At 39.3% G+C, this 15,807-nt stretch overlaps 1 protein-coding gene across 2 annotated transcripts; it reads left to right on the top strand.

Annotated features, from left to right (window-relative positions):
• Positions 1-272: 272 nt before the first annotated feature.
• Positions 273-15,532, top strand: sp2 (sp2 transcription factor). 2 transcript variants are annotated; one of them, XM_010748376.3, is made up of 8 exons: positions 273-374; positions 3,625-3,701; positions 5,086-5,841; positions 6,932-7,150; positions 7,622-7,916; positions 8,998-9,175; positions 9,529-9,722; positions 11,540-15,532. In XM_010748376.3, the coding sequence occupies exons 1-8, from the start codon at positions 368-370 to the stop codon at positions 11,638-11,640; spliced, it is 1,827 nt and encodes a 608-aa protein (XP_010746678.2). In that variant the 5' UTR covers positions 273-367; the 3' UTR covers positions 11,641-15,532. The 2 variants fall into 2 exon arrangements, with proteins under 2 accessions (XP_010746678.2, XP_027139010.1); XM_027283209.1 differs by lacking the exon at positions 273-374 and adding an exon at positions 379-396.
• Positions 15,533-15,807: the final 275 nt, after the last annotated feature.

The following is a 15,807-nucleotide window of genomic DNA, read 5'->3' as shown; positions in this document are numbered from 1 at the left end:
ATCAACACGGTTGTCATTCTTGTTTTGACCGACCTGCCCCTCGACGCGCGCATTGGTCGTCGGGCACGTCAGTGAAACCGTATTGCTGCTTTAATAGGGCCCGAGCTTGTTCTGGGTTAATCCTCCAGAAACGCCCCCGCCGAGCACAATCTCGACATCCCATTGGTCGAGCCATCATCCATCGAACGACGTGCAAAAATGTCACAACGCGATTGGCTCAGTCGAATTTCAATCACACAGACACCTCAAGCCGATTGGTCGGCGCGGCTGTCACTCAACAGCCCATTGTCCGGGGATTGGTGCAGCAGCGCGGGCGGATTCCTCTGTGGGGCTCGGTCTTCAAGGCTCGCGGAGAGCGAATGTCGTCATGAGCGGTGGGTAGGAATTAAAACATTGGTGTTTATATTACTATCTACTTCGTAAAACATTATATTTGTATTGAGCAGGGACGCACTGGACGTTATGTGGCACGAACGAGCGTGTTTTAGGGGGCACTCGGGCAGCTGAGTGAATCAAAATAAGCAGTGCACTTCCGGAAAAAGGGGCTGCCTTTTTCTGTTATCAAAGAGAGTTTGACTTAGCCAGACATGCTAAGCTATGTGGCTGCTACTCGTTTATTTTTTCACAAATCCGGCGGTGCATTTCCCCCCACGTATCCTTCCCACAATAAAACACAGAGCTGTGTAGATGGTGCAAATGACGCGTTTCATTTACTGGTTCGTTTATTAGTAGAAACTGAGCTCATCAGCTCAGGCTAGCTGCTAGCCACTTCTTCACCCTGCCCCCGGTTAGTTGGTGCTGCTGGTTAGCTCGCTCAGCTAATGTTAGCTGGTTGTCTACAGCAAACCAACCCGTGCAGTGTGTGTGTGTGTGTGTGTGTGTGTGTGTGTTTGATGGCGGCGCTATTTTGAGGCCGCACTGTATTTTTTTTTCCTTTCCTGTGTGTGTGCAACACTGGCAGAGCTTAAAGACACACTCGCATAACTGTGGTGGCTGCAAAGAATGCTAAAGCAGTGTTTATTGTTGTGAAACTGTCTGCTTGCTCTGTAATCACACATCCACAATATCCAAAAAAAAAAAAAAAAAAAAAAGTACCTCAGCCAAGAGAGATTAGTGGCTCAGCAGCAGGCTGGGATATCCCCATGTGAAAGTTTTTTTGTTGTTGTTGGTTTGACAGTGAAGTTTAGGCACTATGGTTTATAATACTGTCACTTAATGAGGCAGAGTAAACCCTTCCTGTTTGGTCTGATGTTCAGCAGCCACAACACAACACAGCTTATTTTCTGTCAGGGTAAAGTTCAGTGTTCACAGAGGAGAGGACAGAATTAGGCAGTCAGCGGTGTGAGTTGTATTTACTTCCTCATAACATGCAACAACTTTTGTCTCTTGTATGCATTTGACTGCGGTAGTGTAAGTGTGTAAGGGCTTTCATGCATTACTGTTACGTTGGAGTCGATGTAAGAGCTTTTGAACTTGTTGTCTCAGTTTCCTAGTCCAGACAAAGATGTCAGTAGCTGGAATGTCCTCCTCAGTATATATTCATCTGTATTGTGCGTGTCAAAATAACATTTATGGTTTAGTTTGTGCAGTGTTGGTGTTTTTTCTATTTTTAATTTGCAAGGTATCTGTCTTTCCAAAACAAACAAATACAACAAGAACAAATGCTTAGGGCGTGACTCAAATGTAGTGTTAATACTTCAGAGGGACAAGCTGCCTGACTTTGATGATCATCCGCAGTTAGAGAAGCTCTATAATGAATCAGCTCTTTCCCAGCAGCTTGTGCACAGCTACTGCCGCTCGACAGAACAGCGCTCTGTGGCTGTCATGTGGTTACGTGTCACCTGCTGTTTGATTTCAAGTGTTTGCCAGCCGAAGCGCCCCGAGCTCAACTAATGTATTCAAATACTACAAATCAAAAAGTATTTCATATTTCAGTTCGTTTTAGACGTTCACGAATGATGATACACGCTGAGTTAAACCTGAAAAGCACGACTGTGGCATAACACAGCAAATAGAAAGACTTAAGGGAGACGCTGCCTGAATTTGTGTTTTGCAATTGATTTTATTTTTTTTATAAACATGCGATTTGTATTTTGTATACAGGCTGTATTGCAGTTCAGGCAATAATGGCCAGTGGATTAGGTCACTCAGTGTGAATCATGAGTGTACCACTTTACTCAGAGCAATTCAGTTTGACAATAACAGCCTCAACCAATTTTGGCCATTAGGCAGCATTGCCTGGTACTCAAGATTTACCCTGCTCTTAAACTACTGGGCAGCCTGCCCTAAATGTACTTATGCTGACTGTCTGAACAGAAATACAATACGCTCAATAAATTAGCTAAATTAGTCTTTTCGTCACGTAACATTTTTGACTGCAGCCCAATAATGCATGTGTTTGCTTGGACATCTGAATCATTGCTCGTAGCTCATTTGTTTCTCAAATATGTTTGTGCTTGTACAGGGCCAAATGTAACAGGTGTCATGGACATGACCTACTAAATGTTTTTTGAAAAAGTTGTCTTGACCTGAGCTTTTGCTGAAGCTGCACTTGTTAAAATGTTAAGAACAAACTGTTGTCCTTGATTTTAAAAAGTGTGATCATTATCTAGACCTGGCCTACGTTGATCAAATCTTTGTCTGTACTCCTTCGCATTACTGTTACTTGCTGTTATAAATTGTCAAAGATTTTTCCTTCCTCCCAGTTTGTTGGTTATAGTATGAAAGCGAACTAGTAAAATAGGAAAGTATTTGCGGTAGATTATCACAGCATTTGTTAATTATTCCGCTTTTTATTTTTTTGTAGTTGCATTGTAATTCAGCTGCAGCTGCCAGTGCCACATTGTAGCATGTAGGAAAATACTAAATATGTATGTACTAAATAATGTACTAGGGAAAATACATTTAAGAACATGATCAGACTTGCAAGATCAAAATGTCTAGCAGCAGATGCACGTCCTTTAATGGAACAACATTGTTCCAGTTATGGAGATGAAAATATTTATTCCGATATTGATACATTGGCCGATGTTAATGTGTAGAAATAAATATATTTGTTGCATTGATGAAATGTGGTTAACAAACACTCATGACAGACATGGACATTTTATTGTCCATAACAGCAATAAAATAATAAACTTTACTGTGAATTTAACAATTATCTAACTACACATAAAAAACAAACAGAACACAACAAGTAGATCTAAATTGCCCCAAGCAACTTCATATCTGATTTTAAAAAAGTTTCATGTCAGACAGCATGAAGGTATTTCTGTAATAAGCTAATATTAGCCACTAAAATCATCAGAAATATTTTCTTTAAACCTCTGTCACCTGTTAATGCTTTGAGGGATGCGAGATCTATAAACACTCCATGTGTGTTCAAGACTTATATGTCAACATGTAAATATTTGTGACACTATCAAGCGTAGTTCATGACCCGATTTGTGTAACTGAGGTGTTGAACGTGTCGTGATTACAGTGCGACATTACAGAGCTTGCCGTTCTTAGATTTGTTTCTGTTTTGTAGGAATGTCCTGTGATGTCCTTGAACAGTCTAACCCCTGAAAATAGATGCCGCAGGCAGCCTGAATCTGACTCGCTGTGTCTGTGTGTGTTTTCCAGAACAACAGGACAGTATGGCCACCACTGTTGCTGTCAGTCCCAGTGAATACCTTCAGCCTTCCACCGCTTCCGCACAAGTGAGTAACAGCCAGATGTCGAGTCCTGCTACTGTCTGCTCTCTGGTTGCACTGTCTCCTGACATCATTTCCTCTGTCTACCCATGATGCATTCAAGTTGCTGCACTGTGTACGCACAGTTTTGTACTGATTTGAAATGAATGAACAAATTTTAGACATGAAGTGTGATCTGATATAGTAATGCTGACAGATCATATCAATATAAAATAAATATTGTGATATGATACTAAAAGGTTTGATCGTTGGGGAAGTATGTAGAACAAAATAATCTAAGGTCAAAGGTTTGGAGGCTTTTAGCGCTTTCTACTGCATCTCACACACACAGCTAACTTGAGCTTTAGCTGAAGATGCAGTTAAAAAAGCTTTCAGATAAGAATAAATTGTTTCAAGGGACTAAATGCCATCTGGTATTTTGGTTACGGGTTATTGAATGTGTGTTATCATTCTTAAATGTTGACTTTCTTGAGTGATTTTAAGCTACTTTGTCAATATAACAACTTAACAAATAGTTTACCTTCTCATTATTTTCCCTGTGTAACTTCTAAAATCACCAGTAATCATTAAAGTCTTGTCACATTGTTGTATTTTGAACATCAACATCAGAACGAAGTCCAAATCCACAACTGCCTTTTAACTATGTAATTTAGGGTCTTATGTACATAATAGAAATCACCTAAAATGTATTAGGAATGATTTTTTTTACCATTTTGTGTCTTTATGTGGTTATGCTCAGACAATTATTGCACAATTAATTCTGTGAACCAATCATAAAACTAGAGAGATAATTGCTTCAGTTCCCTGCTGGAAAGTAAAGCAGTGAAAACTTTCACAATATATCATACACTTAAACTGATAGTGATTTTTTTTTTAGGTAGATAAAACAGTTATGCTGCTCCCTCGTTCACAGCATTACGTGGTTCTGCTTTTGTGCTGGTTCTCATGTGGCATTAAAATGTGATCTGCTACACCTGCACAGTCTGGAGAAACAGTCTGAACGTTGTTCTGGGTTAGGTTTTCGAAATAGTTCTGAACATTTAATTTCACTCAGCTTTGTTAACTTTTGATGTGCATTTTTAATATTCATAGATTCATTTCAATGAGATTAATTTCCAGAGGCTTTAAAATAGCTGAAGATGTTCACGTAGAAAGCCTGTTTGTCCTGTAGCTGTAGGATCACACAGAAAAGAAGAAGAGCTTTGCAGGTGGAGCAGCACAGTGTTCAACATTGTTTATGATTTTCTGTCTGATGTTGAAATCTTATGTTCATATTCGTAGTCACTATCTCGCCTTATCTCTCTCTCTCAGTGGTTGACTGTTTCTCCTCAGGCTGGTTTTATTGCAGACTGTGTGTGTTGTGTCTGAGTTGTTGTGTTTCTCTCTGCAGGACACACAGCCCTCTCCTCTGGCTCTCTTGGCTGCCACCTGTAGTAAAATTGGCCCTCCGGCTGCTCAGGCTCCTGTAACCTCTCCTCCAGCACAGCCGCAGCCTCGCCGCCTCCTACCCATAAAGCCGGCTCCTATCGCCCCCGCTCCGCCTAAAAACCTGGGTTTCCTGTCAACCAAAGGCAATGTGATTCAGCTCCCTGCTGGCCTAGGCTCCACAAACCCTGGCAGTCCCATTGTGCTCACCATCCAGCAGAGCCCAGCACGCACCAACACTTCGGCACCCGCCAACATTCAGTACCAGGTGGTGCCGCAGATCCAGGGTGCCCAGACTATCCAGGTGATGCCACAGGGAGGTCAGATCCAGCTCATACCAGGCACCAACCAGGCCATCATCACCACTCCCATGACTGTACCGGCCCCCGCAGCCGCCACCACTCCGGTCACGCCGCAGAAGACTGTAGCCATCAAACCCTCCCCCAAGTTGCGCAAGCCAAACAACTCTACTGCGAACATGGTGCAGCTACCCAGCGGGCTCACGCTGCCGCTCAATGTGGCGACTGGAGAGGTTGGTGGGACTCAAATCATCACAGAGACGGCAGCTGCCCCACCCATTCCAGGAAAGGGACGACGAGGGAGGAAGAAGAAAGCAGTTCTCGCTGTTCAGCCTCAACCTCCTCCCCCTCCACAGGCCGCCTCCCCACCCCCAGAGCAGATGGAGACCATCTTGATAGAGGCTGGCGACAACATCATTCAGGTACATCTGGCGGCTGCTGCAAGCAACAGAATACACACTTTTTGTGATAATCCACTGGCTCATCGTGTTGAACAGCCTGAACTTGTTTGCGTTAAACTCTGTGAGGTTTCTGGAGCTGTAGTGACAGATGTTTCTGGGCGAGATACAAGAGTTTACTTGTATGGTTACGCAAACACAAGTCTTGACCTGAAGACATCTGTAACAAAATAATCTAAACTCAAGGTTCACTTTCCAGTGAGAGAATATGAATTCAGTCAACAGTTAATGTTGATGGAGTTGTGAGATAGAAATGCATGTAAATTAACCTTTTTAGAAATTTTGTTTGTTATTGAATTTACAATGATATAAAACAGATACAAACACTTAATTCTCACAGATGTTTTGCTTAATGGATCACTTTTATTAGACAAGGTTGAAAATTTATAGATTATCATACTTGTAAGTACATTTTCTGTCAGCTGAAAGAATTAATTGATTAATTGACTGAACCAGACTTTATCCAATTTCAGTTGATAGCTGAATTCAAATCCTGACTTAGGTTGACCTTCGCTCTATCGTGTCATCAGGCAGTAAAGTTTCTCTCATAAATATTTTTTTATTCATATTTACGTGCTACAAGGTGTCACTTGTAATAATGAGTTCATTGTTTTGGTTTTATTACTGCAACTTTGTTGTTTTGGTTCACTCTCACTGCTCTCATCAGTGTTGTTTCCAACTACAGGCCCAAAACCAAACAGCAAAATGATCATAGTGCAGCATTTAGCAGCTAAAGAGCCAGATCCAGATTTAAGGAGTGAACATCATAATATCAGAGTTGTATTTGAAATTTGTTCTGTTGCCCAAAACATCACTTAATGCAGGTTTAATGAAAAGTGAGCTCACTAATTTGTTGGGTTATTTTGAACTTGTGTTGATGGCCCCATTACTAAACTATTACAGGGTTGACTGCATCCTTACACATAGCCTTGAGCCCAACACAGCCAATCCCTTCCTACTAATTAATGGTCACACCACTCCAGATGTGACCATTGGCTAACAGCCTCGTACGTGAGTGCTACAGGATAAACCTCTTCTGTCTCTGTATTTACAGGCAGGTAACAACCTCTTGATCGTACAGAGTCCTGGGCAGCCAGCTATGGTTCAGCAGGTCCAGCTGGTCCAGTCCAAACCAGAGTCTCAGGTGGTTCAGATCCCCCAGCAGGCCTTGAAGGTGGTGCAGGCCGCCTCCGCCACATTACCGCCCGTCCCACAGAGACAGTCAGTCCCCTCAAGCCTGCAGGTCGCTCAGACAGAGCCATCACCAACGCAGGTATCTATTCAGACATACTCTTCAAAACAAATGTGTAATGAAACAATTTTTATCAACTCTGATGTCTGACTCATTCAGAGCTGTTGTAGAGTGCTAATAAAAGTACACCAGGGACCACATATTACTGTTTCAAGGTTATTTTATATGATTAAAAGTGATTTATAATATATCTAAAAATATGTTTGATGACATTTGTGTTTTTCTTCATTGTGTTATAATTATATCTAGCTTTAATAATTATTTCTAGCTTTAGTGATGGTTTTCTTTAAAATTTTGAGCCATACTAGAGTCTTGGTTGCGTTAGACTTTCTCGTACTCCGTCATTTTGACAGTGTCATAAAAATTCCATCATAATCTATTATCACTGTCATTTAAAAGTTGTTTTAAAAAATTGTGGAAAGGAGCACAAACCCTAGTCATACTGTGCAGTTCAGTTTAAATAAAACCTCCATTTGGCATTTCTTCCCTCAGATCCTCTTCAAAACAGCACTGGGTGAGTGGCAGTCCATTCAGCTCCAGGACTCAGTTTCCACGACAACGACCCCCACCACTTCAGTTGCCACCACCACCACCTCGCCACCGGCCGGCGCCAAGAGGACGCTGGCGGGGGGGCGTAAGGAACGGACTCTGGCAAAAATTGCTCCGGCGGGGGGGATGATAGCATTGAATACGTCGCAGCTCTCCTCAGCAGCTCAGGCGGTGCAGACGATCAGCATCAACGGGGTTCAAGTTCAGGGAGTTCCTGTCACCATCACCAACGCAGGGGGTGAGTTCATGTCCGTTGACAGGATCAGGATTGTGAAACACAAAGTTACAAGGCAACATCACAGATTTGTTTTAGACTGAGACCAGAACCTTTTCATAGTGTAATAAAGTAACTCTACATAATATAAATCAGTACATGATTAATCCCATTGGGAAATTGTTTGTGCTTTGAATCACAAAACAGGAACAACATTAGGACACACAAAGAGGTAAATAGGAAAATAAACAACATTTTTAACTTAACTGAACTAAAACTAAAAACTTGAAGTTTGCTCTAAAAATGAATAGTGTAGTATTTATACTGTTTAGTATATATTTAGATTTAAGTTGCTTTTCAATACAAATATTTAATAACCCATTTTGTTTTTAAATAATTGTTAATTATGAGTTCTTATAAGCAGGATACAATTTCACTGAAATTTAAAATTATTGGTCAGCCTGAGGGCAACGTCAGCAGAAAATATCAACCATAAAGATCAGATGATTCAAGATCAGAGTTCCAGTATGGAAAAGTAACACATTTTTGGTCAAATCCAGAACTTGTTTAGTGTTAACTGATGAACTACAATCTTTTGGCAATTATTTGGCAATATAATAGATTTCACAGTCAGAATAGAGCATACACATTAACAATTGGATTTTATAACCCTTCATTTATGTGATAAAGTTATCAACAGTATCAGTAATTTTATACTTTTCAGATACCATGTGTGTAAGGCAATAATACAATACTATCTTTAAATAGTATTTAAAAGTACCGAAGATATAAAACAAAAACAGATCTACAATCAGAATACTGGTATTGAATACTTTCTAGTAATCTTATTTTTGCACAAATATCATCAACATTTTTAAAAATGTAAAAACTTCAGACTTAATCAACTCCAGGAGAACATCTAGTCAACTCTTTGCTTTCACAGATATGCATTATGTTAATGTTTCCATTAGTCACTTATTAGACTTTCACTCCATTCTGACTCAAGGCGGTCAGCTGGTGTTAATTACGTTTTCAGAGGAACTTGGCTGCTCTGGTGGGAGCACTGCTGTGTCTCTTACAGTGTGTCTGTCTCTGTGTTTGTCAGGCCAGCAGCACCTCACGGTCCAGACGATGCAGGGTGGAGGGCTCCAGCTGGCAACAGCACAGGGCCAGCAGGCCATCCAGGTAGACCAGACCCTCACCCTAGAGCTGCCCGGCCAGCCAGGGGAAAAGAAGCGACGTATGGCTTGCACGTGCCCCAACTGTAAAGACGCAGACAAAAGGTGAGTGTGTCAAGAGGTGGACTTTTCCATAGCTGTTGTGCAGAGTGAGAGTCATTAACAAGGCATGAAGAGACATGAGAGGAATTAAAAATGTGTTTTCTGCTCTTGTGGGAAGCGTAATAAATAAAAGCCCGTTTTTCAGTAAATAGTGTCGCATGTGAAGATACTGCTAGTAATGTTGACAGAAAACACGAGTGAATACAAATCTAATTCTTTGTAGACACTTTGTGTACTTTGTAAATGAGCATTTAAGTCTGTTTTGATGTTTGATGAAATTAAGATTAGATGTTAGGTTTGAAAACTACCATTCTACCATTAAAATCTCACTGTGTATTTGTGTGTACACTCTATAGACCCGGGGAGGCTGGGAAGAGGAAGCACATCTGCCACGTACCTGGCTGTGAAAAGACGTTCCGAAAAACGTCGCTGCTCAGAGCTCATGTCCGGCTGCACACTGGTGAAAGGCCCTTCGTCTGCAACTGGGTTTTCTGTGGGAAACGTTTCACACGCAGCGATGAGCTGCAGCGACACGCCAGGACGCACACAGGTCTGTCTGCTGGAGATACTGAAACACACATGAAACCCACACACGCACAAACAGGAGCGGATCAAATGAGGCTTCAAACTTCTGCTACATCACTGACTGTACTAGCTGGCTAACTAACTTACTAACAGCAAACGTGATGAGCACGACAGGGTTCTATTAGCATTATATTGAATATGATGGGTCATTGTTTATTAACTTTTCTGTTATGTATTTTACAAACCTGACACTGCTAAGTCTGCACCACATTGCTCAGAGTTACTTCTTGGTTCTTTTTAATTTGCCTTGTAATGACAAAATGACAAACTAAATCAGACTAGTTCAAGCTTATGTACAAGACTGAATGGGCAAAACTGGAAAATGACCCAACCCTGCTTAAAAGCATGTGAGTTTAATATTTAAAACTTCTAAAATGTTGATTTAAAACTAAAGTTCAAATGTCCCAGTTACCTCTTATTCCTATTTGAAGTCCAAGTTAAAAAGTAAAAGTAAAAATGCAGTTATTGACAGTTGCTAACAGTGCCTGGGAGTAAATTAGGGATGCACCGATCCACTTTTTTCACTAACAATACCGTTATCTATTATGTTTCGTATCTATCAGACTTGACTTAAACATTACTTTCCTATTTTTTAAAAACAAATAAACAGATATAAATGTACTGAATTACTTATTTATTTAATAACTGTGCCCCAGTACAACAATCTTTAAAAAAAACAATAGATTCACAAGCTTGACATTCAAATTAAAAAGTCAGTTCTTTGTAATGGTTTAGTTTAGTGCAAAAATGATTTTAGCATCCAACACAAAAGTGGAAGTTTTTCCAATCCGTGTGCTGGCGTGAAATTTCTGTAGTTGCTTGATTAAGTTGGTTGTGTTTATAAGTTAGCACCTTTATAATATAAGTTTTACCACTGCTCCTCAGAACATTTTCTGTGCAGGTATTGCAAGTAGCCTTCGAGTTTGTTGGCTGAGGTAGTGTGAAAAAGTTTCAGATAGCCGATCCTTTTGCTTGCTCCATTTTGAAAACAATGTGGGCTTCAGCGTGGCGTGTTGCTTGTGTATGACGTCACTCACGGTGCACAGTATAGAATTAGACAGAATAGATTGGCCGATATGGATCGGCCCATTGTCACAGATACCCGATCTAGAATTTTCTTCAATATCGGGACAGTATCAGATCAGTGCATCCCTACATTAAATATGAAAAAAGAAAGAAAAATAGGGGAAGTGATCACATCATACTATCAACAGAGTAAGTAATATGAATGATGAGACTTTTCAATTCTTTCAAATATTGAAATTATTCATTGGAGCCTGACAGATAAATCAACTTGTATTATCGGTTCATTTGAAGGTTGTAGAAAAAACATTGTGCTTAACCAAAGACAAAAAGAGAGTTGGGAAAACCCAGCAAGCACACGAGGAGTTTGCATACCCATATCAATTTAGAATTGTCTTTTAATGCTATTTTACATCAGAGGAGTAAATACTCAGATGTTTCTGCTGTGCTTTTTTTCAGTGTGCAATCAAATTTCTTCTTCATTGCACACTGAAAAATAGCACAGCTAAAATATCTGAGCATTTACTCCTCTGGTGAGATTATAGAACCTGAAGGAATTGAATTAAAAGAGCAGTCGGATGAACTTCTAAATTCATAGAACTGGCCTATAAAAGATTTATATAAATTACAGAATTTTGTAAAACTTCAAGTGTTAATGGTGATAATATTTTTTGCCCAGCACAACATGTTAGTTGCCTGTTGGGATTTGTATTCGACATTCAACATAACCACGTCACTTTCTTTTTGCCCCCCCGACAGGAGACAAGCGCTTCGAATGCAGCCAGTGTCAGAAACGCTTCATGAGGAGTGACCACCTGACGAAGCATTACAAGACTCACATAAACACCAAGAACCTGTGAGCTGTCTGTATACTGAGTGTATACGCAAACAAACTCTCTTAAACTAAAGAAAGACTGTATTAGAGGAAGGAGGGACAGAGGAAACGATACCAAGGGAGTGTCTGTGACTTTATCCCATCATGGGAAATACTCCAAAAAAGTTCCTATATCCCCTCTCACTCCTCAAGGACACTGTAGCGTGGTGTACAAAGAAAACCTTCCTGGTGGACTTCAAACTGATCCAGCAAATTTATTAATAATAGTTTATCTTTGTTTTGTTTTGTTTTTCTCTGGTCTGAGCGGAGGCCAGTACCAGCTCCGACTGAACGTGTAAGATGACGAGATGGCGCGGCTTCAGATGCAGATGCTTAACTCTGCTTGCTTATTTATGAACTGCTCGGGGGGAAGAACATACACAGAATAATTAAACAACAAAGACCACAGGACTCCTGTCAGAGTTCCCCTCTCTTTTGTTTAGTTTTTCTTCCCCAAAGTCCTGCTTGTTGTTTTATTTTTTATTTGTTTGTTGTGGAACATTGGGAGCTCCTACAAACTGGCTGTCAGAAAATGAAAAAAAAATCAATACCATGTTTTGTAAATTTAACAGAAATTGTTTTACCACAGTTGGATGGTAATTTAATTAGCTGTTTGTGTTTCAGCAAGAGTTTCTGCTGATTTAAAAACCTGTACACCCAAAATGAAGTTGGGGACCAACCCCCCCTACAAGACTTTTGAAAACCTTTAGAAGTTTACATCGGCTATTTTAAAAAGTGTGTATATGCATACTATTCTACATAATATTAATAATGATAATAAACTATTTATAACATTTTTCCATACCAATTGTTACAAATTGATTTACAGGTACAAGTAGGTATGTAGAAAAAACTAAATGACTAAATGACAGGAGGCCTGAAAGATTTTATTACATGCACAAGTTTGCTTTGAGGGTACTGATTAGCCTAACCTGAGCTCTTCCAGCAGAGCAATTCAAAGCCTGGCATCTCTGATGGCAAGGTTTTGGATGCAGCCACTGCAGCTTCCAAGACCTTTGAACAAAACAGCAGCACTTCAGGCTGAGCTCAGGCCTGGAGGGGGTTTAACGTGCAGTTCAGGGCCAGGAGTCACTGTGCCTTAAAAGTTGTCATTAAAATTTTGAAAATCAGTTTTTAAAATAAAGAGGCAAAGTTTGTTGCTGACATGTGAGTAGTTGGTGAAGCTGAAAAATATACATACAGTTGTTGTTTGAATGAAGATTTTCTTGGAAATACAGTTTGCTTAAACAGGGAAGCAGGACAAATATTGAATATAATGTCACAGTCAAACTTGGTAAAGCTTAGTAAGGTTTAAGTATTGTTTTGTGTCTTGTTGATTGAGTTTTGTTGGCAGGAACGACATTATCAAGAGTTTTTTATCAACATCAGGTTAATCTGAACACTCAAGGGTCTCTCATTTTCAAACACTCATTATTATTGTCAGAATAACTGATTAGGTTTAATGTTACAAGGGCAAATGTAATTGGAGCATAATAAGGTGACCCAGGATTGATCCCTGTGGAACACCAAATCTAAGTGTGTTTAAATTTGACCTGTCTATCAATGTGAAAAGACTGTGAATTGGTCAAGATGAAGCAGGATGTCACATCTATCTACTGCAAGGAGGAAGTTGTTAGTTACATGTTAGATGGCCGAAGTTCTTTAGAAATGTTTACTAAAGGTGTGCAGGAAATACTGTTAAAAACCAGAAATGGGACCTGTAATTAATGAGAGGATCCAGGTTTGTTTTTTTCTGTTCGACAGTTAAGTTGCTTTTATCAGTAAGTCATATTTCATAGACGTTTGTGGCAGACTGTACCACTAATCTGTCCAAGGGTGATGATGATTTCACACATTATTCTACCTAAAAATCCATGATGTTTAGAGAATCACTGCAAAAACTTTCAACTTTGGAGAGAACTACTTCTTTCCCTGTGTTGTCAAATTTGATGGGCAAAGAGGGCTCTTGAGTCCCCAGATGCTAAGGATTTAATCCAGTGAAATATTCTGATAACACGAGTTGAGTAATAAACCAGAACCAAACTACATAGCTGGTCATCCCTTGTGGATACCACGACAGGTACGCTTATGTCTATGGCTGGGTATCACACATAAATACTTTTTCTGGTTCTGACTGGTACTGAAATGTGTCCTGAGTATTGAAGCTGTCAGAGAGTTGGCATCGAATGTTTCAGATTCATACTTTTATCACATAGCACCTAATTTTTAGATTCTCTAGCTTTAGACATTTTTCTGTTAACGTAAAGTTTTTGAATGAGAGTGTGTTTTTAGACATTTAACGTTTAATTTGAACACTTCTGTTAACCGAAAATGTTTTCTTATTATGGAGTTTATTTTAGAAAAACATGTTTATACTACTCAAAGTAAATATTTGGTACCTGTACCAAGTGACACCCAGCCCTAACTGCACATTGTGTGCTAATGAATAATAACTAAATTCCAGGGTAACTCTGCTATTCTGCTTTGCCTACAGTATAATTTTGATTTGATCATTTGTAGCCTATGCATTGTTGTATATATGATCAGATTTAAATTTTTTTGGCCTGACTTGACAATCACGTCTCGACATGAAAAGAAAACAACCTTTCTCAGGCCTTTGATCAGTTACTTTGTACATGATTCTTTCCAGCTATATGATAGCTTTAATTAAAACTTTTGTTGATATTCAGATGACCAGCATTAGGCCTACTGTACAGTATTCACACAAGTTACTTTAATATCTTTTTTTTTTTTTTTTGCTTTACAAAAACGTACTGTTGCTCATATCAGTTTAGATATGCTGACCTTTCGCTAACAGGTCGTCAGTCAGTTTGAAGTCTGGTTGGTTTTGTACGGGAGTTCCTTCCATTTAAGAAATACATCAACTTATTGTTAAATTAGCTTTTTTGGTCAAATTAGTGTGGTGCCATCAGACAGCAGGTAGCAGCTTCACCTCTGTGTCGAGTTTTCACTGTGGTGTGTTTTAATACTGTGACATACGTGTTTAAAGGATGGTGCTGCCTTGCTAAAAATAATCCAACAAAGAAATTTGACCAAAAAGCTAAAGTCACATTTATTTTAGAAGCACTTTGAACCAGTTCTCCTCCTCAAAGTGCTTCACAGGGGCGACAGATAACGTAAAGCTTAGGTGGCCAACATTTGGTGTATTTTTTTCAAGAATGTGTCTGAAGACATGCAATGCCATTGGGATGGACAGACAGAGCCTGCTCATATTTATGTTTGTATTTCATGTCTCAATATGTAAATACAGTGTGTGTCTGGTAGACACAGTAAATGTAGGATATTAGAAAACAAAAGTTAAGCTGCCTAGTGTTGTGGTTGGCACGGCCATCCCTGAAGGAAGTGGAATTTGTACAGTGTGTAAGGAATAAAATATAATGTGACATTGTATAGCTTCATTCCTGCTTTGTATAAGACTTCTAGATCTTTTTTCTATTGAATTAAAGATGCCTTAGACAGCTGCGCCCAGTATTTAAAGATGTTCTTTTTTTCTGTCTAATTCCAGGTAACAACATTTGTAAAATTCCTTTCCTTTTGTGTTTTTAACTTATGTTACATGCTAATGTAATGTGCACTGATTTAAAATCCCAGGTTGCAGAATTTGTAAATTAAATCTTGATTGTAATTAAATATATTGAGATTTTCCAAATTAAGACATTTCTATTGCTTGGTTTCTATGAATTTAAATGCTTCTCCTTCTCCAAGCCTATATGTCATATAATGTTCTGCAGCCAACTGTTGTGTTTATCAGGAGAACCCAGAGAACCAGCAATTTATTTTATAACTATAAAGGTGCTAAAACCTAAAAGTTTGCTCCTTTTCTACAGTCACCCCCTCAATAAAGAACTCAAACTGCCTGCTGCTTCTTTTATTTTTTTCCTATGCCTGTCTTGAGGTCAAGTATAGTATAGATTTTTTTTGTTGACAAGGTAAAACCAACAAATAAAAGAGAAGACAACAGTTGTATGACATAGTTCGAATGTCAATTGTGTTTTTCAGTGCAGTAAAATTAACATTTAAAAGCTGCTTTAATTTAGCAATGTGGCAACAGTGTAATGTTAGACAAGTTTCAGACAATTTTAAATGTTTAATCCAAATCTTTCAGCTGTTAAATTACTTTAATAAAAATGGA

Source organism: Larimichthys crocea, chromosome X (genome assembly GCF_000972845.2).
Source record: "Larimichthys crocea isolate SSNF chromosome X, L_crocea_2.0, whole genome shotgun sequence".
Lineage (NCBI taxonomy): Eukaryota > Metazoa > Chordata > Actinopteri > Sciaenidae > Larimichthys > Larimichthys crocea.
This window is presented reverse-complemented; position numbering and strand designations above follow the sequence as displayed.

What these genes read in the sequence shown, in the direction of transcription:
- sp2 (XM_010748376.3), top strand. An exon ending in CTTCCACCGCTTCCGCACAA is followed by an intron (nt 3,702 to 5,085) that starts GTGAGTAACAGC and finishes TTCTCTCTGCAG; the next exon opens with GACACACAGCCCTCTCCTCT. An exon ending in CTGGCGACAACATCATTCAG is followed by an intron (nt 5,842 to 6,931) that starts GTACATCTGGCG and finishes CTGTATTTACAG; the next exon opens with GCAGGTAACAACCTCTTGAT.